Source organism: Colletotrichum phormii (assembly GCF_030913505.1).
Source record: "Colletotrichum phormii strain CBS 102054 chromosome Unknown BDP81scaffold_6, whole genome shotgun sequence".
In the NCBI taxonomy this organism is placed as follows: domain Eukaryota; kingdom Fungi; phylum Ascomycota; class Sordariomycetes; order Glomerellales; family Glomerellaceae; genus Colletotrichum; species Colletotrichum phormii.
This window is the reverse complement of record NW_026851448.1, coordinates 1,313,081-1,337,096: the sequence shown is the minus strand read 5'-3', so window position 1 is coordinate 1,337,096 and position 24,016 is coordinate 1,313,081. Positions and strand designations below refer to the sequence as shown.

General features: G+C 47.0%; 6 protein-coding genes across 6 annotated transcripts; 2 read left to right on the top strand and 4 right to left on the bottom strand.

The window, feature by feature from the left end:
• Nucleotides 1-9,997: 9,997 nt before the first annotated feature.
• BDP81DRAFT_345185 (dihydrolipoyllysine-residue succinyltransferase) lies at nt 9,998-12,173 on the bottom strand. Its single transcript, XM_060586085.1, has 4 exons — nt 11,711-12,173; nt 11,286-11,633; nt 10,820-11,212; nt 9,998-10,764 (listed from the first exon to the last, which is right to left on the bottom strand). The coding sequence occupies exons 1-4, from the start codon at nt 11,948-11,950 to the stop codon at nt 10,468-10,470; spliced, it is 1,278 nt and encodes a 425-aa protein (XP_060447596.1). The 5' UTR covers nt 11,951-12,173; the 3' UTR covers nt 9,998-10,467.
• Nucleotides 12,174-12,844: 671 nt separating this feature from the next.
• Nucleotides 12,845-14,971, top strand: BDP81DRAFT_194702 (dihydrolipoyl dehydrogenase). Its single transcript, XM_060582462.1, has 4 exons — nt 12,845-13,206; nt 13,262-13,320; nt 13,376-14,160; nt 14,217-14,971. Exons 1-4 carry the CDS (start codon nt 13,148-13,150, stop codon nt 14,832-14,834), a joined length of 1,521 nt encoding a protein of 506 aa, XP_060447595.1. The 5' UTR covers nt 12,845-13,147; the 3' UTR covers nt 14,835-14,971.
• Nucleotides 14,972-15,262: 291 nt separating this feature from the next.
• Nucleotides 15,263-18,012, bottom strand: BDP81DRAFT_423094 (MIF4G domain-containing protein). The gene is made up of 2 exons (XM_060590048.1): nt 15,382-18,012; nt 15,263-15,286 (listed from the first exon to the last, which is right to left on the bottom strand). The coding sequence occupies exon 1, from the start codon at nt 17,960-17,962 to the stop codon at nt 15,440-15,442; it is 2,523 nt and encodes an 840-aa protein (XP_060447594.1). The 5' UTR covers nt 17,963-18,012; the 3' UTR covers nt 15,263-15,286; nt 15,382-15,439.
• A 729-nt stretch (nt 18,013-18,741) lies between these two features.
• On the top strand, nt 18,742-19,291 carry BDP81DRAFT_459580 (signal recognition particle, SRP14 subunit; the record flags this gene model as incomplete). Its single annotated transcript, XM_060593557.1, has 2 exons — nt 18,742-18,768; nt 18,851-19,291. 2 exons carry the CDS (start codon nt 18,742-18,744, stop codon nt 19,289-19,291), a joined length of 468 nt encoding a protein of 155 aa, XP_060447593.1.
• A 421-nt stretch (nt 19,292-19,712) lies between these two features.
• Nucleotides 19,713-19,934, bottom strand: BDP81DRAFT_315522 (uncharacterized protein; the record flags this gene model as incomplete). Its single annotated transcript, XM_060584094.1, has 1 exon — nt 19,713-19,934. One exon carries the CDS (start codon nt 19,932-19,934, stop codon nt 19,713-19,715), a length of 222 nt encoding a protein of 73 aa, XP_060447592.1.
• A 958-nt stretch (nt 19,935-20,892) lies between these two features.
• Nucleotides 20,893-22,942, bottom strand: BDP81DRAFT_194554 (uncharacterized protein). Its single transcript, XM_060582461.1, has 8 exons — nt 22,649-22,942; nt 22,536-22,582; nt 22,412-22,419; nt 22,259-22,352; nt 22,041-22,199; nt 21,924-21,975; nt 21,350-21,834; nt 20,893-21,299 (listed from the first exon to the last, which is right to left on the bottom strand). Exons 1-8 carry the CDS (start codon nt 22,851-22,853, stop codon nt 21,012-21,014), a joined length of 1,338 nt encoding a protein of 445 aa, XP_060447591.1. The 5' UTR covers nt 22,854-22,942; the 3' UTR covers nt 20,893-21,011.
• Between the last annotated feature and the right edge of the window lie 1,074 nt (nt 22,943-24,016).

Sequence of the window (24,016 nt, the reverse complement as noted above, 5' to 3'; positions counted from 1 at the left end):
TGTTGGCCCACTCGCTATGTTGGCCCACTCGCTATGCAGGTACGTTAAGATATATATGTAGTATAAATTAATATTTATACTGTCTTAGCAAAAACATTATTTTTAGATTTATGAATACGTTTTTAATTTATCTTATATATAAAAGATAAATAAATTAAAATAAATATTAACATAGTTCATCAGTCAGCGACGAACTTTTTCCCATGCACGTAATGGTATTTACTATTACACAACCACAACACATTGAACTAACTATTCCTCATTACTACTCGAATCATTTGACAATTCCGTATCCTTAGAACAGGTTCGCGCGTTATGACCGGTCTCGCCACACACACCACAGCGTCTCCGAGCTAGCTAGGCTCTCTTTGATAGACCCCCCTCCTCATCCTCTTAAGGTGCTGGACGTTTCCCTTTTTGTTTCCCTTCAAGCAAAACCTGAGATTCCTCTATACCAAGCGCCCCTCTAAGCTAGACCCGCGTCCTTTTAGCCCTCCGACGCTTACCAAGTGCAATATTCGCATCCTTAAGGGTACGAAGCTGATCAGTCAAAAGAGTGATTGAGTGCGCCATTGCCTACGTACCCTTTGACAATTGCTTAACTGTAGCAATAATTGGCGTTAGTGAGCTTCCTTAATGAGCAGTGATCCGACTTTTGATAAAATTAGACTGCGAGACGGTTTGTTGTGGGTTAGAGGGCGTTTGCGACTGCCAAGGTGGTGGTATTGAAGGGTTGGCCATAGGAGGTGTAGGCGTCCGTAAATGCATATCAAGCTTTCTGATGATATAGTCTGGGTCCTATGGTGAAATTCCAGCGCCTTGGAAAGCAGACCTGATGTTTTCCTCATTAAAAACCTTGTTGTGGGCCTGGTGGAAGGCAATAAAGAACTCAGACTTGGTGATGTGGTTTATGGAGGCTTTGATGAACAGGTTAATTTCATCACTATATGCGCGTTTTAAAGGCGAATAAAGGGCAATATCTAATGGCTATAGTAGATGTGACGAATATGCAGGCATACTGACGGTTATAATATTGTTCTGCTTGCAGTAATTATCGAATTCGGCCGATAAATGGCTCTCATAGCCGTCGATAATAAGCATCCGGTAGACGCCCTTAGTTCGGTTCTTAATATATTTGTCGAAGTGTTTAATCCAGTCAAGACCCGTCTGATTATCCGCCCATCCATTATTGGTAGGTTTGATAACCCAGTCGCTAGGAAAACCTGATTCCGTGGTCCAACTAGCAAGGTGATATGCGCCTTTGATAATCACAAACGGAGGGATACACTACCCGCCCGAATTATTATATTCAATAATTATAGCCTATTTACGGTTGCCAGGCTGGACAGACTTTGCTTTGCCGCGTCGATCAGCGCGTGTTATTACTATTGACGCGGTGATCATGCCCATCATAAAGCTAGTTTCGTCGAAATTATATAGGTCACCCTCTTGGATGCTATACTTGGCCATCATATTGCGTAATAGCGTAAACCACTTTGATATAACCTTAGGATCTTCTTGAAGAGCCCTTTGATAATCGTATGGACGATTAAACTTGGTTTTTAGAGCAGGCTGCGAATCCATAAACCGCCTGGCCTATAGTTTGCTAATAGGCTTGCTATTATGCGCTCGTAGTAGGAGATTGGCTATATCTTCTATACTAGCGAGACGCAAGGGAAACCAAACCCTCTTTGATCCTGCTTAATAACGTATTGGAGAAGCGCTTTCTCTTTAATCGTATTAAGTTTATATCGTTAGAGTTAGGTACGTTCGCATCGGGGTCGATCGTTTATTCTATGGCGTACGGAACTTTTAAGGATATTATAAGTCTTTGTAGTACGTAACATACTTAGTTTTTGGCCGGCGGCGCGGGCTGATCGGATAGTCTCGATGGCTAGAAGTATCTTGTCTTCTTGTGTGTAAATTGGCATAATGGTTGTGGAGTTATTACGCGTCAAAGGTTGGAGTGGTTTAATGCAAACCGCATTTGGGAAAAAGTTCGTCGCTGACTGATATTCGTCGCTGACTGATGAACCACGTTATTAATAATAAGTAATTATTAAAGCATAAGAGGAAGGTAAATGGCTTTTACGCTACCTATTAGATGCTCGCTATAATTAATATAATTATTAGCTAAGCCTTAAGGCATCTATCTACCTACCCTTTATATCGAAAGCTTACCTAGCCTATTATAGATTCTATTAAAAATATAAGCCGTCGGGTTAGTATTTGGGTACGTAACGTCCGTACTATTATATAAGAGTAGTTCCTAGATTCCGTACTTATTTAGTATGATATTTATAATACTAGAGCATATATAAATTAAGAAAAGCTAGATAGTTATCTACTAACGGCAGTGTTAATTAAGTTGTTTGATAAGCGGGAGATCCCATATATTATTAAATAGGCTAATAATGAGCCGGGCCGCCTTATTAGGCTTATTTAGATCTTTCCCTACTATTTCTAAATGTGGAAGCGGTTCCCCGAAGTAATTAGCTTTGATAATACCTATAATACTAATCGCTCTAAGCTTCCACTATTCTAAGTAACTAGGCAGACCTGCCTTAGGTCTGTCTATAACGTAGCATTTAGTCTTATCGATAACGAACAGTTAGAGGGCTTCGGATTTCTCTTAAAGAGCGTAAAAGAAATAGTTAAGTAATACTTAATTTATCAGCCTATAGTTATTATTACTAACTATAATAAGTAAATAAAAGCTATACTTAGCAAAGAGTTTCCAAATACCTAGCAATAGCTTTATATCTACTATATTAATTCTAACGTCATGCCTAAGGCTAAGTAGAAGTGGGCTAAAGCCGGCGGCAATAATAGTAATAATAGTAGGTCTAACGAAGAGGATCCCTACTCGGCAACATAAACAGTAGCGGAGGTTAGCGACGAAGACGGCGCCTATATTAAATAACGGTAGATTAAGCTATGCCATATACCTACTATAATATATTTGTTATATAGAAGCTTATTATTTTTACTGAAACTAAGCACTCTTTAGAGACAGCGTGGAAGAAGCTTTATAAAGAGTTCGACGACCAACGCCTAATCTTATAGTACCTCTATTCTATATACTTACCTATAAGAGTATAATAGGCTCGCTGTTTCATCTACTAATATTAAAACTTTAGTATTTACGTTACGTCTAGTACTAAGTTAAGTAATAATATTGAGGGCTACCTTTTTAATAGTCTTAGTTACTTATATCGGCTCGTCGACGTTATATAGGATATAATTAATAATTAAGCGCTCTATTTTCGCTAGGCCTATATAAAGGACGAGGTACTTACCGGCCGAGAGTATCTCAGTCCCTAGTTAGAATATCTTAATAAACTTTAGACTATGGTTTTATCGAGATATCTTGGATTAATTACTAAGTAATACTGGCTTATAAGTAAGGTAATGCCCTTTAGGAAGAGGCTATCTCTACCCCTTATTAGGGATCCCGTATAATAATAACTATTTTATATTAGTTAAGCTTAGTATCTCGTACTACTATAAGATCTTTCTAAAGATAGCCAAATCGTCGATTTTTAATAAGTAGGAGATTTATCTATGGTAGCAGCCTTAAGAAACGTCTTTTTCTAATCCCTACCGTCGGATCTTAGACCTAAAGATTATAACGTCTCTCTATAATAAACTAAAGAACGTAGTATAGCAGGTTCCTATAGAGCTTATATTACCTTAGTAGGGCCAATAATCTCGATACTAAATTACTATAATACGTAATAACTAAGGCTCGACTAGCCGTAAGTAAGGCCGCCCGCCGGGAAGCCGTAATAAATCGTCCTTAACTAGGGGCTTATAGGGGACCGGCTAATTAAGTTCTAGATAGTCCCTAGACCTATCTTAGCGGCAAACAAGAAGCTAGTCTGGTGTTCTTAGTAAAGGAAGGATAATAGAGGGTCGTATGAGTAAACGGCCGTCATAACCTAGTATTTAGAGGCGATAGAGCGAGTAGGAAATGGTATTAAGTGACGGCGAATAAAGGATTTTGCGGCTACGTTATTTTAGATATTATTCAGGTAATCTATTATTATTTACCGCTATAGTTAAGGTAAGGGTAATTATATATCTATTACTTCGTTACTTTTAAGGACTATATAGATGCCTTACAAGGAATAATCTAGAGGATATACTATTTAATAAGAGCTCTCGAGTTATTAAGTTATTACGGCTAGCTAGTCATAGTAAGGTATGTTTATAGAAGTTGAGGCTACAATACTGGTAATAGTAATAATCGGATGTAATAATCGGTTAATTATTATACTTCAGTCTTAGGTAGGTTGTATCTATAAGTCGTAAGGTAGGTAAGGCTTCGGTGATTAATCGTAGTCTTATCAAGGGTTCTCAGTAAAGGTAGCTGAAAGCGATCATAAGATCTGATACGAAGTTAATTGCTGAAGAAGCTATAGGAAGTCTGTCCTTGAGCCCGGCTTAAGTCTATCCTATATACAAGTCCTGATTCTGAACAGATCCTTTGTCCTCTAGATCGCCCTAGATCGTATTAGATCAGAATGATCCCGAATAATCCTTATCTTATTATTACGTAACTTATATTATAGTTCTTCCGTTCTATAGGGTAATACTAGTGTTCCTGATTTATTTACTATATATAGCGCGCTGTAGCTGCTATAGTCCTACGGGGCAGGCCCTAAACTTAGTTATATATATTAGGTCGTAATAGTTAGGTCGTAAGATAAGTAATCAAAATGTTACTATAACTACCTTTGCCGCCTTTGCGGGAATGTACTAAAATTTTAAGCCAATCACAACGGCAAACGTGCATGCCGCTGTAAGGTGCATGCCTCTGTATCAATTCTGCATGCCTCTATGTCAATTTCCAAATAGATATACTATATAGCTAGGGATTAGCCGTTAGTATATTAGGAGAGGAGGTAATATTTGCCCTTTATAATAACGTATAGAGGCATCGCCTAGCCATTTATATATATACCCTATAAAAAAAAATTCATTCCTAATTATTAAGCTACTTTGTATAAGGCCTTTTTTATAGTTAGAAGTCGTAATAACCTTTATATATGATAATATTTCTATTAAGAAACCAGTCTTATTAAAATTATAAATATTATTATCCTATATCCTATACTTTATAATTATATTTTATATAACTAAATATAAATCAGCCTTATATAATCATAGGATCCTTAGCCAAGGCCCTTGAATAGTCGATTTAATATTAAGATTATATTTTTAATTTAAGGACGTATTGTATAAAGTTCTTTATTTTTATTATAAAGGGAACCCTTAATTGATTAAGTTAATAACTCGTTTAAGAATCACCTCCTCTTCTATTATAATTATCTTTATTAAATTTGGCCGTTTTTTGTCTTATACGACGTATTTAATATATTAGTAGCGGAGGGTTAATTTAGGGACCTTAAAGGTAGAGTTAGCTCTTTATATAGACATTTTCGGGTCTTTTATGATAGCTTAGAGGGCAAGGATAATTCGACTTTTAATTAATGAGGTTTACATGTTCGTACGTAGAGAAAAGGTGTTCTCAAGATGAAGAGGGTAGAATAAGGAGGACGTGTGTCGCTCGCTATAATGCGTCGCTCACTATGCAAGTACGTTATATATTTTTTTAGAAAAATAACGTTTTATTATTTATTTTTCTTTATTTGCAAATAAACAAAAAAAAAATATTAAAATATTAATTCAATTTAAAACAATTAAATATTAGATTATTATAGATAAATAATTATTATTATAGTATTATAAAAAAAACTTAATATTAACTTTTAAAGACCTTAAATATTTAATATTATAATGAATAACGTAGTTCACAAGCAAGTGAGCCACTTTTCTTTGATTTCGTATAACCTACCTCTCCCTTTATTTTTCTCCACCTACAACCATGGTGTGACATTCAAATGAAAGCGATTTGGTTCTAGCGCTTAATACGCTCTAATTTAATCTAAAATTAAGCGTATGAAAAGCTGCATTAACCTACAATGTATCTCGCGCTACTCTTCAACGACGACAAGCTGGCCAACCTGCTAGATGCGATACACGACATTATAACCAAAATTTAACATTGTATGAAGAGGAGACCATTGTGCGATATATTATTGACCTGGATTTACGAGCATTTTCGCCTTGCCTAAGCGCTGTTTGAGAAATGGCCGATTGACTATTTCGCGACCGTGGCGCGCGACGCATCGGAACAAACTAGGCTTTAAACTTTATATGACAACGATCTAAGCTCTAGACGCGTTTTAATCGAAGAATTGATTATTAGAGAGTTCTTTATGAAGATCTAGACGCGTATTGCGCTTGGTTTTCCCTCGTACGAAATATAATTACGAAGTACGGGATATATGATGCCGATATTTATAATTTTGATGAGATTGGGTTTGTAATGGGTAAGATGTTCTCCGAAATGGTTGTTATAGCCTCTGAACGACGTGGCAAGCCAAGAGGAGCATAATAAGGGAATTAGGAATGGGTTATAGTAATCTAGGGTATTGGGTCGTGTGGCTATTCTATCTTGCCGTATATTATCTTTGCAAGTAAGGTCCATCTTGACTCCTGGACGTGCGACAGCCCCCTCCTACCCGACTGGGTAATTGCACTTATAGAAAACGGTTGGACGATAAATGAGAAAGGCCTAGAATGGGTAAAGTACTTTGATTTCTATATAAAGAGGCGTACGAAGGGTGCTTACCGCCTCTTTGTCCTTGATGGCCACGAAAGCCACTATTTTGTCGATTTTGAGCTATACTGTAAGGAGCAGAAGATTATTATGCTCTGTATGCCTCCTTATTTATCGCACAAGCTCTAGCCTCTTGATGCTGGGTGCTTTAGTCCCTTGAAACGGGCGTACGGCCAAGAAATTGAGGTCCTTATGCGGGTACATATTACGCATATTGCAAAGGAAGACTTCCTCCCAGCCTTTTACAAGGCGTACGACAAGGCAATAACGACGTCAAACATTCAAGCAGGCTTTAGAGCAACTGGCCTTGTCCCGTACAATCCAGGATATGTAATTTCACAGCTAGATGTGAAGCTTCATACCCCAACACCTCCAGGTTCTTCTGCTGGCTTACCACCAGCTTGGGTCCCAAAGACACTAAACAACCCAATTGAATTCACCTTACAGTCTGATTTTATTACAAATCGCATCATACGACACCAGAATAGCTCCCCGACGTCAATTATTGGGTACATATAGTAGCTAAAGAAGGGAATTATGGTAGTCGCACACAACCAGGTTATAATGCAGGCACAAATGACTGAGTATCAAGAGGCAAATGAGCATATGAGCCGCCGTCGCCGTACGAAAAAAAAAAAACAGCTTCAGAAAGGTAGAACACTTACAATTAATCAGGCAAAGGATATAAAGTCTCAAATTAATCTGACGAGGCAGTTACAGGTAGAAATAGGTCAGAGTAGTGGTCGTGCAAGAAGGATAGAAACGCGCGCGCGACGATATGGCATCTGTGGAGAGACTGGCCATAATGCTCGCACGTGTCAGAAAGTTGAATCTACCTCTGAAGAAGAGGATTATAAATAGTTTAAATTGATTTAAGGTGTTGTGGTTGATTTCTCTTACATATTGTCGTACGGGTGCTAAAAAGTGGCTCACTCGCTTGTGAACTACGTTATATGATATATAATTAAGCTATTAAAAAGTTAAAGTTAAACGTTTTTAATAATATTCTTTTTTAAAAACGTTTATAATAATGATTAGAAGTTAAGTTATAAATAGTAATTAATTAACGTACATGATAAGCGAGTGGGCCAGACAAGCGAGTGGGCCACTCAACCACGACCACATGACATGAAGGAGCAAATATCAACACCCACCTCATGGATTCAATCCAAACTATTCAGAGTCCTCTTCCTCAGACATTTCCTCATTAAATCGACATGTTCGCGCATTGTGACTAGTGTTCCCGCAGACACCACATCGTCGTTAGCCCGTCTTAGTCCTCGGTCGGCGACCACTACTCCGGCGCATTTCCTCCTCTACCTAGGCTATAGCCTCTCTCTACGACTAAAGGTCCTCTCCCTTAGCTATAGTAAGGCTTCCTCCTTATCGGAGACGGTTTTTCTTAGCTCTCCGGCGTCGACTAAGTAGGTTGTTCTCCTTCCGAAGGATCTAGTTCTCGGATCTTAATAAGGCGATCTAGTGCATAAATCCACGACCCCCCTTAGATAGATGCTTTATAGCTTCGATAATTAAAGTTAGTAAGCTATTTTAATAACGGGAGATTCGATTCTTGATAAGTTCTGACTAAGAAGATGCTTCCGTTAGGTTATTTAGTGTCTGAGAAGTCTATACCGGTGGTGTTGTCGGGAGGGATCCTGGAGGCGTCGGAGTGCGTAACTTCATATCAAGCTTTAAGAGCACACTCTCTGCACTCAAAGGCACAATTCCTGCCCCTCTGAATCCTCCCTGGATGTTTTTCTCCGTGATTGCTTGCGTAAAAGCCATATGAAACGCCGGGAAGAAGTCCTCCTTAGTAATATACGTATTACCCCGACGCATCTTATCCTCGATTTCTCGACCGTACGCCGTTTTTAGAGGCCTAAAACATCCAACATCTAAGGGCTGGAGTAGATAAGACGAATAAGCCGGCATATACAGGGTAAGGATATTGTTCTTCTTATAAAAAATCTCGAAATCTGCGGAGTAGTGACTTTCGTATCCGTCGACGAGGAGGAGGCGGTATTAACCCTTTTGTTGGTTCACGGGGTCGTATACGACAAATAGTGGTAGCAATTATCACTCGTCTGTTGGTGATCCTATTGCTTGTTCTATCTTACATTGTAGGCAGGAGTCGGTCGAAGTAGGTAGTGACGGCCTGGGTGGCTGCCCCACCTTTATCCGGCCGTGATGACTAAGCCAGTTGTCCCACTTCGCCCAGGGCAGGTGCCAGCCAGCCCATGGTACCTGCCTATTACTCCTTATCAGCCTTTGCTGTTCCAACACCTTTGTACGCGGTCTTATATGCCGTTCGAAGTGCCGAGCCTAGTCTAGACCTCTTTCATTTATTGTCCATCCATTTTTAGACGTTGCGATGACCTAGTCGTGTGGGAGACCGGATTCCATGTACTAGGTAGAGAGGTGATATTGGCCCGTAACGATGATATACGGCGGAACGCTGTAGCCCGACGGGCTGATGGCCTGAATGACCGTAACCCATTCACGATTGCTAGGCTACATCATTTTCGTGTTTGAACGCCTTTCGGCACTGGTCACGACCATGCCGGTTGAGATCTGGCCCATCATAGAGCTAGTCTCGTCAAAGTTGTAGATGTCTGAGTCTACGATGCCGTACTTCGCGATTGTGTTCGCCACAAGCAAGAACTACGCGTTAATCGCGCCCGGATCTTCGCATTGGGCCCTCTTGTAGTCGTACTTGCGAAAACGACGCGTTCGTAACTCTGGTTATCGCTTTACGAAGTTCGAAGCCCATCGCTTCCCAACATGGGGCGCGTCACGATCAGCGAGCAATCGACTCGCCATTTCTTCAACACCGCGAAGACGGGGAGGAAAACATCTGGCGTCTAGGTCGAGGATGTACTTAATTAGCTTCTTCTCTTCTAGTAGCGTTAAATTCCGTGAGTTGGGTGTGCTATTATGTCGTGATAATGTTCCCTTTAATCTGCGGCCTAAGGTAACGCGACTGATGTTATAGATCTTTACCGCGGCCCGAATACTGAGATTTCGGTCTTTCTGGGTAGCCTGAACCGCTAAGTTGAATTGGGTATCTTTGTTATGTACTGTCATTGTTTTCGATGGAGAAATGCGTGTTGTGATGATGTAGGTGGCCCACTCGCTTGTCTGGCCCACTCGCTTATCATGTACGTTATAATATAATTCTTATTTAAAAATTTAATTTTTTTGTTTATTATAAATATATAACTTTTTAAGGCCATTAGTAAAGTAGTAGTGAGTAGGCGGACCGTTATAAGAAGACGGATATGCCTCTATTAGTAATTACTTAGTATAAATCTCTATAATAATTAAAGGCCGTAATAAAGTAGATAAATTAAATAAATAAAGGCGAAGATGGCCCCTGATGAGGCGGACCGGACCCTAAGGAGATATTCGTTAGTTCAAAAGTTAAGAAGTCGCTTATTAGTAAGAATCTATAGAAGTGCATAACCCTATAAGGCTATTATTGTCTTATATATGCGTAATGTCCGCGATCACGAGTCTGTTATTCCTGCGTGATGCTTTCCGAACTACCTCCTTATGTATCCGTAAGGTGGTTCTATCAAGACCATTACTCCCACCAGCTTTGGCCTTATGACGTCTCTAGCGTACCGTGTACAAATCACTCATCGGCAAAATCAACACTCCCAGAAATCCTAGTGTCGCATTCCGTCTTAGTTTAGTAAGTAGTAGTACAATGGCTCTCCCCAATCGTCGCAATGCTCAATCCTTTGTATGCTGTTTCACCGCAAAAAAGCGCTGCTCCCCTACAGAAGCATGCGTCTGGGATCCTCAATGTACTCCTTGACCTTGACCAAGAACTGGACGGCTTCCCTTCCATCAAGAAGGCGGTGATCGTAAGTAAGCGCCAAGTACATCATGGGGCGAATCTCGATCTTGCCGTTGACGGCCACTGCGCGATCCTTGACTGCGTGGAGTCCCAGAACGGCAGTCTGGGGAAGGTTGATGATAGGGGTGCCCATCAGAGAGCCAAAGACACCGCCGTTGCTGATAGTGAAGGTACCACCAGCCATGTCCTCGATGGTGAGCTTGTTGTCGCGGGCCTGTGATAGCTCCATATTAGCGTTGAACCTTGATGACGTAGTAGGGTCATCATACCTTCTTGCCCATGTCGGCAATGGCCTTCTCGATACCGAGCATGTCCAGCGATTCGGTGTTGCGCACGACAGGGGTGACGAGACCCTTCTCAGTAGCGACCGCAACGCTGATGTCGACGTAGTCGCGGTACACAATTGTATCGCCGCCGTTGGGGCCCTCGATGGAGGCATTGACGGCGGGAATATCGCGCATGGCCAGAACACAAGCGCGGGAGAAAGCGCTCATGAATCCAAGCTTGACGCCCGTCTTCTTGAGGACGTCATCGCGATAGAGCTTGCGGAACTCAATGAGGGAGGACATGTCAACCTCGTTGAAGGTGGTAAGCGAAGCCGCTGTGTTCTGCGACTGCTTGAGTCTTTCGGCGATTCGGAGGCGCATGCGGTTCATTTTCACCTGCGAAGAATTTCTGGTCAGCTCTATTGCTCACGGGGAAGACTGCGCGCAGGGTTTGGAAGGGTAGACATACGCGACGTTCCTCACGGCTGCCAAACGCCGGAGCGGCGCTCGTTGCCGACTCCTTCTCAGGGGCGGGGGCAGGTTTCGATGTCTCCTTTGCCGGGGCAGCGGGCTTGCTGGCAGGCGCATCATCCTTGGGCGCCTCCTTGGGTTCCGGCTTCGATTCTGACTTGGATGGCTCTGATTTGGATTCGGGTTCCGACTTCTTCTCTTCGGCTGGCTTGGATTCGCTTGAGCTGGACTTCTCGCCTCCGAGCTCCATCTTCACAATATCCTGGCCGACAGTGACGGTGTCCTCCTCGTTGACCAAGAACTCCTTGATTGTACCGGCCTCGGGAGCGTTAACAGCGACATCGATCTATGCAACAAAAGAAAGAAATGCAGTCAGCAACAGGAACGTCATTTCCCCCAGAAATACTGAATGAACAAAGCTACCTTGTCAGTCTCGATGGTTGCAATCTCCTCATCCTGCTCTACGAAGTCGCCGACCTGCTTCGACCACTGCTTCAGGGTACCTTCAGAAATGGACTCGGCCATCTGCGGCACTTGGACGATTTTGTCGGCATAGCTGCGGACGTGTTGCATCATCTGGGGGAGCTGCAGCGGCAGCGAGCGCGGCTGGTACCGGCGCAGCGGCACGGAGCGCGCAGTCGCGACAAGTCTTCTCGAGAGCATCGTGACGGGTGCTCGATGAGGTCTGTGGGGAAAAGGAGAGAAGAGATGAGCGTGGTTGTGTTTTCTGTTTTTTTTGGGTGCACTCTGGTAGGCTGGTCACACGTCCCGTCTGCGGGAGACCCACAGGTTGGACGGGAAATCGAGGAGCATCGGTAACTGGCCCAAAGGCTATGAGTAAAGTAGTACCTAGGTAGTAGGCGAGCGGGCTAAGGAATGGGAAAAAAGATAGCTACGCCTCTGCCAGTAAGTACTTGGTAAAAATCTCTATAATGACCAGAGGCTATATAGTTAATTACTGAGAGTAGAAGTAATAAAAGTAAATATAAATTAAATAATATAATGTAATTTATAATTTATAATTTATTATAGTTAACTTCAGAGTTCTATTATTATTATTATTATTATTATTATTAATAACTATTTCTTTGTTAAAAATTATAACATAACTTAATTTAAAAATTAAATAATAGAAAAATATATATTTACACTTTTTCTTTTAAAAAATAAGGATATAAAATACTCAAAGGGCCTTAAGCAGGGAACGACTTTCGACTTCAAGCTGCCATACATTTACTAGATACTTGAAGCTACGTCGAACCTGGAGATGCCAGCGAGTACCCCCCGTTTCGGCTAATCGCGCCTCAGTGCGGGAGATAACGGCACAATATCCTGGGGAAAGCGCTGACCTAAGAGCGTTGGGGGTTGCCGCTGTAAGCAGAGGAAGGGTCTTCCATTTAGGTACGCAACGTCGGCCACACGCCGCTTTATCAGCACAAACATAATGCCGTAGGCCTTCTAACATGCTGGGCAACAATCTTTAATCGAGTGTGACCAACTATCTGGCTAAATGCCTCTACCACTTTATGCCTCAAAGCTGTCACGTTGAACGTGCGTATGTCTCAACGTGAAAAGGCCGGAGCTAAGATGGTCCAAGCAAAAGCGGCGACTTAAGCTGCTCCACCGAGGTGTGGTCCAACAGTGCCCGTCAGCCACGAAAAAAAATCATGCCCCGATGGCCGAGAGCTCCAATTCAATCCGAAGCTTGCACAGCCGTAGCCCATCCAAACTCATCCGTCCATCCACCCGTCGACCCTCGCTTGCCGTGAATCGCCGTTCATTAACAGCCCGGCGCCTCTCCATCATCACCGTCATCTTCCTCTCGTCACCACGTCCGAACATACATCAGAATAGGTCACCATGCTCTCCAGTCGATTGATACCGCGCGCTGCAGCCAAGTCGGCTTTCAGAAAACCCTCGTAGGGAACCATGATAGCAGAGGCTCATCCTTTTGAAGCTGACAGCTATTTGTAGCCTCCCCGCCGTCGCACCCCAGCTCTCCAGATGGAGCCGTGCCTACGCCTCGGCCTCTGGTGCGTTGCCTATACCCCGAATATACTCCTTGTGAAACCACTGACCCGGTACCAGAGGAGAACGACCTCGTCGTCATTGGCGGTGGTGTTGCCGGCTATGTTGCTGCAATCAAAGCTGGTCAAGAGGGCCTGAAGGTTGCCTGTATTGAAAAACGAGGCACTCTTGGTGGAACATGCCTCAATGTCGGCTGCATTCCCTCGAAGGCACTTCTCAACAACTCCCACCTGTACCACACCATCAAACACGACACTAAGAACCGTGGAATCGATGTCTCGGACGTCAAGGTCAACCTAGAGCAGTTCATGAAGGCCAAGGACACCGCTGTCGGTGGCCTGACCAAGGGTGTCGAATTCCTCTTCAAGAAGAACGGCGTCGAATACATCAAGGGTGCTGGCACTTTCGTCAACGAGAACGAGATCAAGGTTTCCCTCAACGACGGTGGCGAAACCTCTGTCAAGGGCAAGAACATTCTGATTGCGACTGGTAGCGAGGCCACCCCCTTCCCCGGCCTTGAGATCGACGAGAAGCGCGTCGTCACCAGCACTGGTGCGCTCTCTCTCGACAAGATTCCGGAGTCCCTCGTTGTCATTGGTGGCGGCATCATTGGTTTGGAAATGGCCTCCGTCTGGTCCCGTCTCGGCTCCAAGGTGACCGTTGTGGAGTTCCTCGGCCAGATCGGTGGCCCTGGAATGGACGCTGAGATTGCCAAGAGCTCTCAAAAGATCCTCAAGAAGCAGGGTATCAACTTCAAGACGGGCACCAAGGTCCTGAGCGGCGACAAGAGCGGCGATAAGGTCAAGCTGGAGGTTGACTCTGCCAAGGGTGGCAAGCCGGAGACGGTAAGAATTGGCCCGGAAACTGCTCTGACCCTAGAAGGTGCTGACTTATTCACTAGCTCGATGCCGACGTCGTCCTCGTCGCAATTGGCCGTAGGCCCTACACTGGCGGACTGGGCCTCGAGAACATTGGTCTCGACCTCGACGAGAGAGGACGTGTCATTATCGATTCTGAGTACCGCACCAAGATCCCTCACATCCGCTGTGTTGGTGATGTTACCTTCGGCCCCATGCTGGCGCACAAGGCCGAGGAAGAGGCTGTTGCTGTTGTCGAGTACATCAAGAAGGGCCACGGTCACGTCAACTACGGCGTCATCCCCTCCGTCATGTACACCCATCCCGAGGTTGCCTGGGTTGGCCAGAGTGAACAGGACCTCAAGTCTCAGGACATCCCCTACCGCGTCGGCTCATTCCCCTTCAGCGCCAACTCCCGCGCCAAGACGAACCTAGACACCGAGGGCATGGTCAAGATGCTCGCCGACCCCGAAACGGACAGAATTTTGGGAGTCCACATCATCGGTCCCAATGCTGGCGAAATGATTGCAGAGGCCACCCTTGCTCTCGAATATGGAGCGTCCAGCGAAGACATCGCCAGAACTTGTCATGCCCACCCCACTCTGGCCGAGGCCTTCAAGGAGGCGGCTATGGCCACTTACTCCAAGCCAATCCACATGTAAGGCCGGCCACAGCGATGTGATGGTGTGAGTGGTGGAAAGCTTTGGCGTCCTGAAATATCGACAATCGAAGCATGTAATTTGTATCACCCGAGGGACAGCGGATAGAAGTTCGAAGAGGTAGTTTGTAGCATAAGCATAAGTTTTTACGCCAGCTGGAAGGTTATCACCCAAGAAAGGGACCCGCTGTTACACCGAGTATACTCTCCCGTGATTGAGGTCCTCTGAATAGGTATGTAGCACTAGGCATATAGATAGAGTGCTCTCTGCTGAGGCATGTTGTTTGATTATATACCTACTCTGCTCGTTGCCGGCTGTGAGACGCTGCCAGCAGTACTAGAGAAGCTACACCCGAAGTCGGTCTCGGTATTTCTATCTGTCTACGGTGCTTCCCGTAATGTGATGAGTAGACAAGAAACTCTGGAGTATGTGGACTGTAAACGGCAGGGATGTAGCTGGAGACCACAAATTAGCTTACAGCTGTCTCATGTTTCCATGAGAGACCGCAGATGGTAATCATGGAGCTGCTTGAACTCATGCAGGGGCGCACCGGTGTTGTGTAATTCTAGATCATTGTGATTTTGCTCATTGATGTTCGAGCTGTTGATCTATGCATCTTCACCCATATCTGGCTTTTCTAGCAACGCCTCCGCCACCTTACACGCCTCCTTGACTTTTCTAGTCTCCTTTTTGCCGCCCACAAGGTCTGTGACTCGTACCTTTTTGCGCAAGAAATAGCCTACACTCCTTGCGAGGGCTGGCGTCAGACCGCTGCCGAAGCACACTCCAAGGGCCTCCTCCACGCTCTTGCCCTTCATGTGACTACACTCTTGAAGTATAGTAATGAGCATTACCTCGACAAACAAGCTCGTTTTCTCCCTGACGTAAGCCAGATTGAGTGGCTTGAGGATCCCTAGACTGACAGAGCCATCGGCAACTAAGCTACCCATCATCTTGGCAGTGTTGATGAGACGCCGGTCGTCTACCCCCTCCTCGTCTTCCTCCTCGGCCTCCTCTCCAAAAAGCGGCTCACCGAGCCTACGGAACAGGGTCCACAAGGTATCTTGAAATGCATGCTTGATCCGTGAATCGGTGCAGAACTTCTTGGATACCAACGTATAGAAAGGGTTGTAGTGTTGCTGTGCTCCTGAGCACTGGAGGAGCACGTTGGGCACCTCGCGTCTGTTGTATTTGTTGAGTCGTAGCTTGAGAATTCGCATGTATGCATCCTGATAATCGGCAGCTGCAACAAGCGCGATAAAGATGGCCCGTCGGACATCAGTGTTCATGCCTTGCTCTCTTGCCAACTGCGTGTAATCTTGAGTCGCCAGGTCGTCAGCATCCGCAACCACCACGTCGTCAACGTCTCCTGTGGCTGCGACCTTCTCATTATCCTTCTTTTCCTCTCGTGTACCCTGGCCTGCCCAGCTGGCTCCTACGAGCCACCATTTGCCCGTCTTGTCTGCGTTCTCAATATCCTTGAGACCGATGCGAAGGGGCTCTGATGCTTTGAGCTTTTGTGTATCAAGAGAACCCAGAACCTTTCTCATGCGCGTCACATGCTCGCCAAGAATAACCAGATCCTGCGCGCCGGCCTTGATCTTGTTATTCTTGAGGTCACTGATAGTCTCAATCATAAACCTGGTGCGAACCGTCAGGTTGTTCTCCCCAATCTTGGCCACCGCAGGACGAATCAAGCTGACGATATCTTTCAGCGCCAACGGGTCGTCCTTGCGTAGTCGAGGCCCTGATACACGGACAATTCGTAGTAAGAGCTCGGCATTCAGTTCTGATAAATCGCCAAGCAAGAGCCGCACAAAGTCGAATATCAGGTTGCTACCAATGACACGGAACATGTACATCTCCGCAAACACTGTGAGGAGGTTAGACGTCTCCTTCGTGGGTATGCGGCCTTCTTTGGACGCTACGATTGCTCGGTTCCTCTCCTCTTGAAAACGCTCAACAGCCGTGGTAAGGAAATGCGCGGCGAAATCGATACCGATGACCTTGTAGAGGGCAGCGACGAAACCAGCTGATAGGACGAGGAGCGTATCGGGCTTGCTTGTAGGATCGCAGACTTGAGCCATTAACAGGCTTGTCAAGATATAGTTGGTGTGGCCCCTCGGATTGTCCTGATAAATCTTGTCGATCTCACCAACAATGGATATCAAGTTTGCTTCAGTGACTCTGTTGACAGGACCCTGCAGCTTCCTTCGGATCTGAGCCTCAAGATCTGCATCGCCGCCTGATCGTGCTCGCAACGACGGCGGGATGTACTTGGGAAGCTGCGTGCCAGCTGAGACTGGTGGAAGATATGGATTCTCCCTGACAGGCTTGGATTCTTGGACAGTCTCCTCATCCTCAGAGTCGAAATCTCCCATTGAGCCCTGGTCATCATAATCGTCCTGATCTTCCATGGAAATTTCGTCGTCATCCTCGTCGTTTTCGTCATCTTCCTCCGATGCTTCCTCGTCTGGAAAAAGCGAATCATCTTCGTCTTCGTCGTCGCTTCCTATTGTAGGCCGGAACTTGGCTTGGTCGCGGGTTGCTTTCCTTCGTTTTGCCGCAAGCCATTCATCGGCCTCACTCTTGACTCTTCGGCTTCCTTCGTCCGATTCGTCGCCGTCGTTAAGATCGCCAAGCAAATCGTCGAGTCCGTCGTCCTTGAAAGCCTTTGGGATTGACTTCCGACCCTTTTTCAAACCCAGCTTACGCTCTAGCTGCTCGATTTCAGCGTCATCCTTGGCTAGCCTTTCTTGCACGGCACGGGAAGGCTGATTTAACGCTGGCTGCTGCTGCGAATTGTCGTCGTCGTCGTCTTGGTTCTTGCTTATATGTCCTCGCTTGCGCTTTTTCGGGGCAGGACTGTGTGGCTCGTCCGGTTCGTCGAAACGACGTTTGCCATCGTCACCCTTTCCGTGTTGGCTGACAGTACGTTGGTTCTGTACAAGGTGGTCCCGTTGCGCTGTTGTCTGTCGCTGCTTTTTTGACTGTCTGTCGGCTTTCCGTCGATCTTTTCTGTTCTGTCCCTGGCTCTTCCAACGAGGATTGGATCTGGAGGTGGCAGATGGCTCCGGCGCACCAATCTGTTTGAGCAGCTGTGTTGGTAAGGCGAGCGGCTTTGGAGGCATATCGTCGGTTGGTGAGACGTAGAAACACGATCTCAGGATTTGCAGTAGCAACAGAACCAGGTCTCGTCGAATGATGCAGAATCTCTTGCGCCAATGCCGACTTCAAGAAACTTTTTAGTGGGGCAAAGGGTCGAATAGGTACGGATACCTGAGCACCGATTCACCGATGCGCAAACGCGCCACACCCCGCTTCTTGTACCTGGTGGGCTAATAAGACCATTCTCATATATGGTTTCTTTGCTATATTTTCACATAATACCACGAGTTTCATTACTATTAGACCCCGTGAGTTAAGTTTGACTTGAAAATACTATACTAAGTTATCAAGAAACTTAAAATTTAATTATAACTTTATATAACTAACTTAACTATCTTTTTTATTAAATAAAAGTATTTAGTAAATTCTTTTATAAAATAATGAGGGTATTATTATAAACTTGAAAATCTTCAAGGTAACACTTTAGATAAAATTTTTTTTCTCAATACTGCTTATTTCTCATGGTCCCACTTGTAGAATCAAGACGTATTTCATTGCTCTGAAAAGCAAACTCCACCGCCCGCGGCCCATATACCTTAGCTTAGCCTTGCTGCGGGGGATGACCAAGGCCGCGCACAAGCACCCCAGCAGCCCGCTTCGCCGTCACCAAATTGACTGCACTTGTACATCGACATCCCACCATTCTCAGCGTCTTTGATGGGCTAACCCACCGCGCAGCTGCATTATCCTACTGTCGTGGTGCTTCGTCTGGCTGCACACGACGCTAGATGCTCCGGTAACCATGTCAGCTCACCTCAGTCACGAAGAGGTATACTCCTTCCCATTCCGTCCCTGTCATGTCTGATGCGTCCTTCTATAAGTCAATGGTCTTGCTAACCGTCCAACTGTAGTTCTTTGGCAAGTTGGCCGAGCTCTTCGAACAACGCAAGAGCAAGGGCCATGGCTCGATATTCCTCCTCCAGAAAAGATGTACGTCCACCACGTCGCAGCCGCACCCCGAGACTCCCAAAGACTTATCGTGTCCTCTAGTGACCTACGGCCAAGAAACGTCCTTGACACCATCCGGCGATGAATCCTTCTCCGACCTCCACCCCGCAAACCCGCTCCCTGTGATTGTGCGCGCGACAAACGGCAAGTCGAAGAAACATAGAGACGACAAGATCAAGCTGTCGACAATCGTTCAGCCCGATGCGCTGGAATCCTTCTACGCCAGCTACGCCGAGGTCTGCAAGGGGGGTATGGCAGCACTTAAGCCCCGCGATCGGAGTAAAAAGAAGGCCAAGGCCAGGAAGAAGAAGGGAGGTGCAGTCACGGCCGTTGCTACGGCCTGAGGAGAGGATACCTTGACACTATTGCGCCACCGATACAGTCAGGTTATATACCACCAACGTTTGTCCCCGACAAGGCAGCGCAGACCTTACAACGGGCCGAACGAGCTTACGACCAGACATCACGGACACTTCGTGAACGCTTCTGGCACAGGGCCTGGTACAAATCGTCCTGCACTCGAGGGTACATATGGGTGCATTCCCACCATACCGCCCAAGTGTCCTCGGTCTCTATCGAAGGTTTAATGATGACAGCCAAGGGCTGTATGGAAAGAGTGCCTCAAGGGTAGAATACATGCCCTTGGTACCCATGATGACTGGGCAGTATCTAGCCAGTAATCCACTTCATGTCATCAAATGTTCTATTGACTTTACTGTCACTATGCTGGCTGTCATGTTGTGCCCAACACTTGATACAGGAGTCTCATACAAAATACAAGCCTTCACTAAACCCCTCAATAGCCTCTCTCATACTGTTGCATTTCTCGCATTCCCCTCGTCTGGGCTTCTTCGGGTTTCCGACGTACATGCAGAGACTTTCTGGGCACTTGGATGTTTGATCGCTGCCCTCGCAACTCGCCAGTCTTTTGCGTTTCTGCCACCTCATCCCGCACCCCGGGCACCAGTAAAGATGCAGTTCGCACATGTTTATAGCATTCGTGTATGGTCGATATAAAATAACAGTGAAAGTGATTTACCGTCTCCAAGTAGGGTTTTGCTAATCATTTGCGAGGTAAAAGGTTGGACCCAAGGACCATCTGTTGCATGTGTATAGATGTACAGCGATTCTTCATCATTTTATCAAAATTGAGTTGTATGCGTAGGCAGATTCTCTCTGACTGGAACATCTGATCCACTGCCGTTTCAGCTTGCACGGAGTTGCAAGACCAGGGCCGCCAGCCGTAGTTTGAACATCGTGGTTTGCTGAAGCAAGCTGCTTGGTGGAATAAACACACTGGTCATGACACATTTGCTGTCAGCGGGTCGCGCCCACCCCCTTCAAGGCATTTCTCCTTACATTGGGGTCCGTCTAGGTAAATGAGATGTCCATTGTACTACACGTACATTGCATCCCTCTTACCATCGCGGCCGATGGCATAGCACTTCATGTCTCAAGCGCGGTGATTTTCGTCTGGCTGCATGCTGCTATAATCATCATGTCGGGGTCTTTTAGTCTCACACTGATCCGACGTTCTTGAATCTGAGTTCTATTCGAAATACATTCAAGGTAGAGGAGTCTTATTCACCTCCTACCTGGCTGGCTGGCCTCGGAAAAAGGCGAAGAAACACATCCAAGGATAACTTTTTTCTCGCAAGCCCGCATCTACTTCGAGCAGAAGCTGCTGAAGTACCTGTCTGCGATGACTACACGACTGAAGCAGATAGGACCCTCGTAGGTAACTGATAACAATGGCATTACGTGATGAGGAGCCGATGGAGAATGGTCGACGAGTCGTGCGCTGCAACCGATCATGACCGAGTCCATCCCGCCTTGAGAACCCGAAATGCAACTCGAAAAGGAAATTTTGCCATTTTGAAAGTGAGAGCAAACGGAAAGGAAACGTGTACCGTTTTATGAGTGTACAAGAACAATTTTGCAGGCTGTTGAATGATGGCTTGCCACATCGAATGACCGGGCTGTCGCTCATGTGAAATGACGAACAAGCCAGGGCCCAGTCCTCCGGATGCCATGTTGATGGGGCATCACCTCATTCGAAACACTTTACATGATCTGATCCTGCGTCAAGCCCGCGTGGACATCGGTATCCATGCTATCACCACCACCTTGAGCGTTGAGGTATCTGACGAAGCTCAGTCCCAATGGTCGGCCACCATATTGGTAGCCCTGGAACTTGGCGATTGCAGTTTCCGCAGTCTCTGCAGAGTCGAAGCGGACCACGCCAGTTCCGCGAGACCGACCGCTCGGCTCGTACTGAATCTCGGCCTGTTCAACCTTTCCGATAGTCGTGAACAGTTCAACGAGATCCTCGTTGCTCGTGGACCAGGGAAGCTATCTAGTGTCAGTGAGGTTTTGAAGGAGGAGCGAGAAAATGGACCTACGTTTCGTGTATAGATGACCTCGCTGCGATCGGTTCCAGCGGTTGCGTAGTCAGTAAAGGGGTTAGGAGGCACAGAAGGAGCGTTGCCAGCGTCAAAGCCGCCAGGACCACCGGGGCCACCAGGACCGCCGGGGCCGCCGGGGCCGCCGGGGCCGGGGCCGCCGCCGCCAAAGCCTCCACGACCGTACCCGCCGCCGCCAAAACCACCACGACCACCGCCAAAGCCGCCTCGACCGTATCCGCCGCCGAAACCGCCTCGCATGCCACCACCGAAGCCGCCTCGACCTCCGAAGCCCATGGGGCCTCCCGCGCCAGCGAATCTGTCCTCACGGACTTCGAGGAGACGTCCTTGCCAGTCATAACCGTTGAATTGCTGAATCGCATTGCGGGCATCGTCGGGGTTCTCGAACACGACAATTCCCGATCCCTTGGGGCGGCCATCAGGTCCTAGATGAACATCGGCGCGGATTACGACTCCGTTGCGAGCTAGCACATTTGATAATAAGTCTCCAGGTATCATCGCGACGGGGGCCAACAGGGTTTGTTGGCAAAGGAACTTGGAGTGTTCTACTTACCAGCCTGTCTGAACAGGTCCTTGAGGTCTTGCCAGCCTACGGTGTAGGGAAGCTACGAACAACTTCAGTCAGTATCGAAAGCGCTGGGATCTGACGCCAAGACGAGGGGTAACAAACGTTGGCAACATAGATCTGTCGGCTGCCCCCGCCGGGGTTGTAGCCGCCGCCGCCACCGCCGCCGCCGAAACCACCGGGGTTCATTCCACCACCACCACCGCCACCAAAGCCGCCGCGGTTGGCAGTGGCGCCGATGAAACGAGGTTCAGCTTCGCGATCCTACAAGCCCATGGTTAGACAACATTCGACGAACCACGAATTGGCATTCCACAACGTACCTCTCGAACGTAGACAAGTCGACCCATGAGGTTCTGGTTGCTGAGGGTAGCCACAGCGTTCTGGGCTTGGTCCCGCGTCGCATATTCCACAATTCTGCGAGTTCGCTGTTAGCATCTGTCGCAGTTGGACCTGGGGGGAACAAGTGAACTTACCCGCATCCCTACATACACCCACGGACACAAGTCCCAACCCGTCAATCCAACGATTCCATCAATAGCCAGAGGGAAGAGTCCACAAAAGAAAAAAACCAGCCATAGACTACGTGTAGAAGCCCACCTTCGACATTCCATTTGGAAGTAATAACACGTCGGCGAAGAGAACCTCTCCAGCTGCACCACCACCAGTCAGCTTACGCAACCCAGGCCAATTCACCAAAGAACCGCACTCACCCTGTCGCATGAAGTCCTTGAGATGATGCCACTTCACATCGTAGGAAAGGTTGCCGACGTAGACGCGGCGATCCTGCTGAGACGTGTCCCTAATATTGCTCATCATTTGCTCGCGGGCGGCTGCGCGCTCCTCATACGATCGGTGTGGCGGTGCCCCTCCGTAGCCAGTGCTAGATCCTCCAGACGGAGCGCCGGTTCCAGTCATGGGGGAACGGTCTCTCCTTCCGCGGTATTCGTCTCTACTACGGGATCGGCTCCGAGGAGAAAAGGAACGGCGTCTTGATGCGCGGTTGGGACTGCGCGAACGTCCACGTCGAGGCGATCGAGATCTCTCCCTCTGTTGCAAGTTAGCGATGAACGTCGCCATTGGCCGAAGCGTGTATGCCCAGAGGACTCTGCTGTTGTTTCGCAAATCACTTGACGTTGGTGAAAAGTGGTTGACAGGAGGCGTGGTTTGATGGCGTCAGGTTAGGTGAGGGGGGGTAGCTTTGGAGGCAGGGAGATGAACAGGGTATGTCTGCAAAGCAGAGAAGGTACACCCGGAAGGCCAGCCAAACAAGGTCAGGCAGGCGCTGCACCACCCTCGACGCTTTCCTCTCCTGATTGCCTGGATGGAAAGAAGCAAGCGTCGGTGAATCGCAGAGCCAGCGCAACTGGAGAACGAGAGTGCGGTAATGGTGAAGCGCCTGCTAGACCTTCCGTCTTCTTCAAGACGGCGTGGCACAACTTGCGAGCATGAGGATGGTGGGAAGGGGGACCGCAGCGGAGGCACAGACACCGGCTCGGGCGGAGAGGAACGGGGAAAGCCCAGGGCCAGGTACCGGCTCGACAATGATTCCGGACGGTCGCTTTGAGTTTGGGACAACAGAAGGAATTGGGGTGATCTTACACTCACGGGTCGATAGGTGTCGCCGGAGTCAGCTACAAGAGATTGAGTTAGTTCGAACTGCCGGAAAGCTAGGGATTTCCCAGAGCATATGGGACAAAAAAGCAACAGTAACACGAGAAGATGGCTAAGGAGATAGGAAGAGAGGGAGAGAGGGGGAGGAGAGAAGCAAGAGAAGGAAAGGAGGGTACCGGCGAGGATATTTGGATACCTTACTCGAAAGGTGGGCAGCAGCGAAGGGGGACGAGGGGGGTACGAGACCAGTTGGTGGAGAAGGAGTGGAAAGGAAATGCAGCTGGCGGACGGTACGCAAGGAAGGAACGGTATTCGTTCAGTCTTTTGTGCTCTCTCTTTCTCTCACTCTCTGTAGAGGAGGGGGTGGGAAAGCGAGGGGGAAGCAGAAGGGAGGGGTGGGTGGGAGAAGGAGAATGGATGTGGCGGGGAAGGGGGGGGGGGGGGACCATCAAGCCTATGTAAGGCAA

Coding starts and splice junctions, on each gene's coding strand:
- BDP81DRAFT_345185 (XM_060586085.1), bottom strand. CDS start 11,950: ATGCTCTCGAGAAGACTTGTCGCGACTGCGCGCTCCGTGCCGCTGCGC. Junction 11,634..11,710: donor CAACCATCGAGACTGACAAG/GTAGCTTTGTTC, acceptor TTTGTTGCATAG/ATCGATGTCGCTGTTAACGC. Junction 10,765..10,819: donor TTGCCGACATGGGCAAGAAG/GTATGATGACCC, acceptor GAGCTATCACAG/GCCCGCGACAACAAGCTCAC.
- BDP81DRAFT_194702 (XM_060582462.1), top strand. CDS start 13,148: ATGCTCTCCAGTCGATTGATACCGCGCGCTGCAGCCAAGTCGGCTTTC. Junction 13,321..13,375: donor TGCCTACGCCTCGGCCTCTG/GTGCGTTGCCTA, acceptor ACCCGGTACCAG/AGGAGAACGACCTCGTCGTC. Junction 14,161..14,216: donor AGGGTGGCAAGCCGGAGACG/GTAAGAATTGGC, acceptor CTTATTCACTAG/CTCGATGCCGACGTCGTCCT.
- BDP81DRAFT_423094 (XM_060590048.1), bottom strand. CDS start 17,962: ATGCCTCCAAAGCCGCTCGCCTTACCAACACAGCTGCTCAAACAGATT.
- BDP81DRAFT_194554 (XM_060582461.1), bottom strand. CDS start 22,853: ATGACTGGAACCGGCGCTCCGTCTGGAGGATCTAGCACTGGCTACGGA. Junction 21,835..21,923: donor GGACCTGTTCAGACAGGCTG/GTAAGTAGAACA, acceptor CAAATGTGCTAG/CTCGCAACGGAGTCGTAATC. Junction 21,300..21,349: donor AGGTCATCTATACACGAAAC/GTAGGTCCATTT, acceptor GACACTAGATAG/CTTCCCTGGTCCACGAGCAA.